The following is an 8,234-nucleotide window of genomic DNA, read 5'->3' on the forward strand; positions in this document are numbered from 1 at the left end:
TATATATATATATACAAAGTATATATATTAAAATAAACTACTACTTACTATGTGTACTACTAATCCTACTTCGCAATTTTTCCACTTATCGCAGGGCTTCAGGGTACGGATCCCCTGCGATAAACGAGGGACTTCTGTAAATCTAAAATCCTTATTTCTGCCTTAAAGTTCCAATTCTAAAAGAAAATTAAGACAAATTATATTACCTTAAGAAAGAGCACTCAAAACACACACTTTTCATGAACATTCAGCATGAAATGAAACAGAATGATATCTTTGAATTAATATTAAAATAACATGCACGTTAACTAAAGGAGGTGCTGTTGGACCATGGATTTCCTGCAAAGGAACTTAGTGAACAAAGTCTCCTTTTATGTTATCTTAATGGGAATGAGAGTCTGGGGAAGTACTCCTTTCCAGCTAAGGAGAGACATCAACATTCTGCTCAGATGTTTCAACTCAGGATCTTCAGGTTCATAGAAAGGCCTTTCATAGGTTAGTGAGTTCATTTGACAGGTTGGTACTGTCTTTCAGATGTTCAAATTTGGGAGGTTGTAAACTGAAACAAAGAATGTTTTAAAACATACATCTGTTCCAAAAGAATGGATCAGTCTTTTAACGCTTCAGAAAAACAGTTTTTGTTTCTTTTTTAAGAGGGGTCCCTCTACATGTGTCATTTTTAAAATAAAAACCATGTTCTTGTTTTTTGTTTTATGGCAGCAACACATCTGCAAAAAGCAGTTTTATGTGCAACAAAAGACTGTGAAAGTAAGAGGTAAGAATAAAAAACAGCTGGAGGAACATTTTATAGCAAATGAAGTTAATTATAAACAGGTCAGTCAGAGACCTGGGGATCAACAGAGACTTAGAGAGATTGAATCTGTCAGAAGGAAAGATGGGCACAGGTTCACCAGTCTGAGAAACACTGTTTAAAACTAGTGGAACAATTTCAGAATAAAGTTCCTGAATGAAAGACTGAATCTCCATGATCCCCAATTCATAATCTGATCCACAGATTAGAAGAATCGGTAGCAATCTCTGAGCTTAAAAGAAGAGGCTGAGATTGAAAAACAATTCAAAAGCCTGACTCTATCATGATACAGGTGTATTAGTGCCTTTAACATGGGTACTTTACACATCTGGAAAGACTCCATCAATGCAGAAAAGTATCTTAAATTTTTAGAACAACATCTGCTACCATTCATCTTGGGGAGTGGTGGTGCAGAGGTTAGAGAAGGTGGGCCTGTGATCGGAAGATCGTCGGTTCAAGCCCCAGTACCGACATCATCAAAAATGTGAGTGGGGTAGGTGAGGCACCCACACCTGCCCCCACCCTCATTTGCCCCACTCTGGGCCCTTGAGCAAGGCCCTTAACCCCCACCATCTGCTCCTCCGTGTGTCCTAGATAGCAGCTCTCTGCTCCACACAGAGGGCTGTGGCAGCTTGGTGGTCTGTGGTTGCGTCAGGAAGGGTATCAGGCGTAAAAATAACAACTGCCAAGTCTTCGTGCGACTTAGTTAGCTGTGGCGACCCCTGAAGAAGGGAGCAGCCGAAAAAAAACAAAATCTGCTACCATTCGTCAAATCCAGGATTGAAGAACAGCTAGAGTCCTCCATCAGACCAGAATGAGACGGCATTCAAATCTCCAACAACTGGTCTCCTCAGGTCCTGGACCTTTACAGTCTGTTGTTAAAGATGAGGAGATGTTTCAGAGGAGCTGGATCAACTTTTTACAGACGTGTTGCTGACATCTGAATCAAAATGAACTCATTTTCTCCTTTTTTTCTTTTAGTTTTTTTAAAATTGGTTCAGTTTCAATGTTTGATCTGTTCCGTTAATAAAATATGAGTTAATGAAATCTACAAATCATTGCATTCAGTTTTTATTTAAATTTTCAATGGGATTGTGTCTGCAGACTTCTGATGCTTCTTTCTCTGGATGAAGAGTCTTACTTGCCTGGTCCAGAACAGGACTGGTTGCCTGGTCCAGAACAGGACTGGTTCTGTCCCTGACGGTTCTGCTCTGAGTCCAGCAGCTGGTGCATCAGATGAACTGTGTGCCGCAGACGCTCCTCAGGGTAGATTTCTGCGATGCCTTGTACCCATGCAGGTATGTTTGCCATCTGCGCGCGGGTTGGACCTGTTGCCATGACGACCCGTCGGGCCTTTAGGATGCTGCCATCACGAAGATGGACTTGAAAGTGTTTGACCTTCTTCCGCTCTGTTCCCTGTTCTTCGGTCACAGGAAGGATTCTCTCAGCCGTTCCTCTCTGCAGGATCCGGTCCAGCTTGTATCTCTTCACCTGCAAGTAAATGACCCGCAAGGCCTGAGTCCTAAAACTGAGGCCTCGTGGGTCAGTTTGACCCAAGGTCAACAGGAGGGTCAAACACATCATTCCTACAAGATGATGAAGAGTCTGACCTGATGTCTGAAGAAGTCCACACTCAGTTTGGTTCCTGGCAGGCTGAATGATAAACTCTTCTTCAGGGTGGAGCTGACGTTCAGACGTTTCCTCTCCTTCCTGCCGAGACGCGCGTCGTTGAAAAACGCGTTTTCATCCAGGATGTGGATCTGATCTGGAAGGCTGCGGAGCTCCGCTGAACGCTCATGTTTCAGAACAAACTCCTGCAGAGATTTCTGCCACAGACAGACAGATTTACAGAAACCACAATTTCTGCTTAAATATAGAATCAATGCTAACAGCCGAATGTCTGCTGAAACATGCTGTAGAGGCTGAAACTGACCCGTCAACGCTCAAAGAACCAAAACGTTAACTCAAGGCTAAAAAAGAAATATGCTATAGTCGGATGGAACAAGTAACAAAGAACTAAAAGTAGCAAAACAAAAGTCAAAATTTAGCAAAAACATTGCTAAAAGTAGCAAAACACTAATCAAAAGTTAAAATAAAAAAGTGGTTGACAAAAGCTAAAAGTAGCAAAAGACTAGCTTAAAGCTAAAAATAGCAGAAGGCTAGTTAAAATGATGAAAAACCTCGCGTAAAGCTAAATGTTGGTAAATGAAAGCTAAAACTTGTTAAAAGCTGTAAAAATTTAGCTCAACCTAAAAGTAGCAACAGGCTAGCTACAAACTTAAAGTAGCAAACAGCTAAATAAAAGCTAAAAGTACAAAATGGCTGATTAAATGTTAGAAGGAGCAAAGTGGTAGCTAAAAGCTAAAAGAAGAAAAACAGTACCTAAAAGCCAAAACAGTAGCCAGAGGTTAACATTAGCCCAAACCTAAAAGTAACAAAATGGCAACCAGAAGTTCAAAATATCAAAAGACAAGCTAAAAGCAGCAAAAGACTGGCTTGAAGCTAAAAGTGGCAGAAGGCAATTAAAGGCTAGCTAAAAGTACAAAAAGCTGTCTAGAAACTAAAATAAATATAAATATTAGGTAAAAGATAAAAAAAAAAGATAGTTAAAGATTCACAGATGAAATAATGTGGTGAAAAGCCTAAAAAAGCTAAATGGAAGTTAAAAGTAGCAGAAAAGTAGCTAAAAGCTATAAGAAACCAAAACCAGAGCAAGTAGCTGAAGCCCAGAGAATGATGGTTTTGAAGGCATTGAGGGGATTCTATGTATTTAAAAACATATCTCTCTTGTAAATGAGTCATCGTGGCTCAGTGAGACTAACCTGTATAAATAAAGGATGAATTTTAAAAAAATTGCAAATAAAGTGGAATATTTTGAAAAGTATAAAAATGACAAAACTCAAACGTTACAACAGCCATTTGCAGACTGAGCCGAACGTTTTGATGTACAATGCTAGACTGGCACAAAGTCTCTGGAGTAGACCGCTATTAAATGTATGGAAAAATAAAAAGCAGGAAAATGACAGAGTGACGCTGACTCAGCATTCGGAGAGACTTTTCCTGGTGTCCGTTTCCAGGGAGGTTACCTGAGGTCGTACCTTATTGAAAGGGTCTGTGTGGACCAAGGTGTGTGAGCGCAGGTGAGGGATGCTCAGAGCAGCGAACTGGCTGTCCCACAGAGCAGCCCACTCCCCGTATGTGTCCACCACCAGGACACTGAGCGGGGGGCAAACCGACGGGTTCACCTCTGCCCGCTGATCCCTCGTCGACTGACCTGTTTGATCGTAAAACATCAGTAAACTGCAGCCCTGCAGGGTTTCCTTTATTTGTCTAAATCAGAACAAATTCATTTGTTTAGTGATTTGTTAAAACATTGAAGAACTCGGGCTGTTTCCTGGAGAAAACTGAGCGTTTATGTGATCAAACAGAGTTTATTAAAATATACAGGCCATCAGTAATTTGCTTAATGTGTCAAGATGGCAGCGCTGATCCAAATGGTGCTTTTTGGATGTTATTTGTGAGTATCTGTAGCTAGGTGGAGGGTGCAGCAGAAAGACTAGAAGAAGGTCTCTGATACCTGAAATATTAAATGTTATCGTTCAAAATAAAACTTTATGTGTTTGTTGTGAAACGGTTAGTTGTGAACTTTGGAAACTGAATCTTGATCAAGTTGCTCTGACCGTACCCCCAGCCGCTGCCTTCCTCTTCTTCCTGCTGCAGAGTCTGGTTTTAGGCACTTCAGGGCCCGACTGGGACCTCTGAGTGTCACCTCCATGGTCAGAGCCCGGATCTGGATCTGGTTCAGGTTCAGGGTCAGGGCCGGACAGCAGACTGGCCAGGGTCAAAGCGTGAGGGCCTCCACCTATTATTAACACCTCGAGCATCGAAAACACGACGGGGCAGAGTCAAGCGGCTCCTCGGGTTGAGTTTTAAACCGAAGAACGTGACGGACCGTCTGGAATAATCAGAGAACTTTCAGGAAGTTATTTAAAATGAAATCTCAGTATTTAAAATAAAAAAAATAACGTTTCTAATGTGAACGCAGTTCAGAGTTCACAGCAAAACGTCCAGAAGCAAATCCAGGTTCTGTGAGCCGTCAGACACCGTGCAGAATCCCCTGTTCCACCTGAGTACCTGCTGGATCGTCCCGCTCCGCGCTCTTCATGAAAACCCGTTCGGTTCTTCAGAACGTGCCACCGTGGACGGTGGTGCAGTGGCAGCTGTGTCTCTCCTGTAACTTAATCTGCTGGCGTTTGGACTTCTCTGGCTCAAGAGGCAAAGCTGAAAATAACTCCAGAATGTGTGTGTGATCGTCAAAAACACACCACAACTCATCCAGCACCAGAACATCGGAGCCAGTCCTCTTTGAAGCTCTTAATCTCAGTTTTTGTTTTATAATCCATCTAAATAATCTGAAAGTCTGATTAAGGGTAAAGTGCTTTATATATTTTATAAAATATAAATAAAGGGCCACATTCGTCTCGTTACAGATCGACAAATATGCAACAAGATCACGACTTGATGACACCAACACATCACCACGGCAGAGATGGAGTCCAACATTTTGTCCATAAATGTTTTGAACAGAACAAAACTGGTTTTGCAAACTTTCATGTCCCCCCAGGGACCCTGTTCAGTGTAATTAGCTTCTCCAGTGCTCCACAGTCAGGACAGAACCAGCATTGTTCCTCTTCAATCTGAGGTTCATCCATCGATCGGACTCTCTTCTCCAGAACCCTGAACACACTTCACCTGGGAGGCTGAAGAGTGATTTCAAAAAGCGTTCAATACAAAAGAAGAAGAAGAGTTTTGAAGAAGAGTTAATCACTGAAGAGTGATGGCCCTGCAATTGGAGCACACCCTCCAGTTCCCCTTTCTGAAAAAGGGAACCAAAACCCAGTCTGTCAATCCAGTGGCACTGCCCTCGATGTCCAGGTGAGATGTAAAGGCGTGTTAACCAAGACACACAGAGCCTTGAGGAACTCTCATGAACCCCTGGAGCCCTGGTGCCATGGAGCTTTTTAACTACCCAACTATGGACAGAGCAACCCCCAAGCCCCCCAACTCAGCTTCCTCCATGGAAGAAATGTTGGTGGGATTGAGAAGGTCCGAGAAGCATTGCTTCCAACAGCGTCGCTGGTTGAGGTCACACAGTGTTGGTAAAGTTCTGCTTTCTCTGCCTGATGGTTTGACAGAAACTTCTTGGAGCCAACTCCCACATCTGAGCTTTACCTCAGAAACAGCCATGACTGCAGTTGTGTGGATTATATTTCCTTGTTTGTCCTCTCCTCCTTGTGGCCTGTTCCTGCTCTCACACATTTTTCCTCATGTAATTAACACCTACCGTTCACCTGTCACTCCTCCCAGTTTCTGTTTACCCCTCGTTAGTGTTCCCATAAATCCCGCGTCTTGTCTTTGTTTCCACGTCTGAGGATTACCGTATTTTTTGCTGTATAAGTCGCACTTTTTTACATAAATTTGCAAGTCCTGTAGCTTATACACCCAAGCGACTAATATACTCCCCCCCCACCCCCCCACCCCCATATTTATAACTCAATGTTTGGCTAAGATCTGATGATTTCATTCATTCTGACATGGAAAATATTGAACACTACCATTTCATCCACTAGAGGGCCCACGACCAAAATGGCAAGCCAAGTGTCTCATTAATAGGTAAAAGTGGCTATTAGTGAGACACTTGTCTTGCCATACCAAGCCACTTTCGTCTCTCTACGGAACTCCTGGAGCAAACGTCAAATCAGCTGCATTTCGCTGCGCCACCCAGGTGAAATGCAGCTGATTGGACCATTAAAGAGACTTTATTAAGGAAAAGTTAAACCGAGAGACACTTTTGCTATAATGTCGAGCAAACAAATAACTGTTTTTAAGTGTTAATCGTTAAATTCTTGTTAAAGTCCTCCCGAATACACTCCCACGACCGCCATTTGGCAGCCAATTGATTTTTGGCACAACGCCAGCCCACTTTTCCGGGTTGTCAGCGGTGATGCATAATAGATGCGACTTATATGGCGAAGCGACTTATTTATGTTTTTTCCACTTTATTAGACATTTTTGGACTGATGTGACTTATACGGCAGTGCAACGTGTACGCGGCAAGTACGGTGTCCTCCCTATGTTATGGTCTGCCTCTGCTCCCCATTTGATCTCTCCTCGTACTGTATGTGGATTTTCTTTGTAATGAAACAGTTTAGTTATGTTGTTCCCTGCGTCTTGCCTGCACTCAACCACCATGACAGCTTGGCTTCCTGCCATCCAACAAGGCCCGAAAAGCCTTCCAAAATAAAAAAATTAAAACTTGAACACAGGCATCAAACCAGGGGTCTAAAAGTAGACCCACACCAGCTCAGCGCCTCTCACCACGGGCAACTCCAGAGTGGAATAAGGTCCAACCCCTGTCAAAGAGATTGTTGCAGAGCCCAAGCTGTGCGTCAAGTTGAGCCTAAATATATCAAGTTGGAACCTCTGAACCTCACACAGCTCACGTCCTTCCACCACAGAGGTGACGTTCTATGTTCCAGTAGTCCACCTCAGTGGGCCAAGGTCAGAACACCAAGACCCTCGCCTTTGACTGCCACCCATGGTACCATGAACCCGACTTGTATGGCCCCTCCTGCAGGTGGTGGGCCCACAGGAAAATATTATAAAATGGTTTTTACCCCTCTGGTACACTCTTATTAAAAACTATGTAATGTTTGTTTTTCATGAATGAAAAGAGCTTCTGTATAAAAGGAAGAACTGGATTCTTCTTCTCCTAATTCTTATGTAAACTGCAACATGAGACCGTTCTGTTCCTTCTTTTCTGTTCAGCATCTAATGTGATCATTTCATTCTCTAAGGTCGTCTCACAGGATCAAACCAGTACTTCATTGATTCAAGTTTTTGGGAAATTGCAGCAACTGACATAACTATAACAAATTTTTTATTGGTATTTTACTGCCAATTGTTATCATGCTTTTATTTATTAAACTCAATTTTATTTCTTTGATCATATTTTTATCTATGATGTTGTAATTACTGTGGAGCACTTTGGTCAGCTGAGGTTGTTGTAATAAACTTTGACTTTGAGGATCAGTTTAGTTAAAAGTGCAGACGTTAACGTGCTGTTTCTCCACACACTGTTTTCAAACGGGTCGGCTGAGGGAGGTCAAGTCTCTCGTTTGGGAACTTTCTGAACTAACGGCAGTTAGAAATGATTTTTCCATTTATTGACCAAGTTCTGTTTTTACAACTAATTAAACTTTGTGTCTCTGTGTTTCTTTTACCCACTTCCTCTTCAGAAACCAGTTCCCCATCTACAAACGTGCTGGTGGATCCTCATTCCCACTTCTCTCTCGGCAGGTGTATAAACATCGAACGTTTCGAAAGGCACCTTGTTTTCTTCAGTGTTTCAGCTGCAGCCAAC

The 8,234-nt window shown here is 42.5% G+C and overlaps 1 protein-coding gene across 1 annotated transcript in view; it reads right to left on the reverse strand.

The window, feature by feature from the left end:
* The window catches only part of zgc:113276 (uncharacterized protein LOC553748 homolog), an 8,756-nt gene extending 4,050 nt beyond the window's left edge, over positions 1–4,706 (reverse strand). Inside the window, exons 1-4 of the mRNA XM_037696836.1 lie at positions 4,497–4,706; positions 3,910–4,085; positions 2,422–2,637; positions 1,957–2,302 (exon numbers count right to left, since the gene is read on the reverse strand). Coding sequence (XP_037552764.1) covers positions 1,957–2,302; positions 2,422–2,637; positions 3,910–4,085; positions 4,497–4,695 — 937 coding nt within the window. The 5' untranslated portion in view covers positions 4,696–4,706. The remainder of the gene's footprint in view (positions 1–1,956; positions 2,303–2,421; positions 2,638–3,909; positions 4,086–4,496) is intronic.
* Positions 4,707–8,234: the final 3,528 nt, after the last annotated feature.

The sequence above is a fragment of the Nematolebias whitei genome, chromosome 2, assembly GCF_014905685.2.
Source record: "Nematolebias whitei isolate Nwh7 chromosome 2, NemWhi1, whole genome shotgun sequence".
NCBI lineage: Eukaryota > Metazoa > Chordata > Actinopteri > Cyprinodontiformes > Rivulidae > Nematolebias > Nematolebias whitei.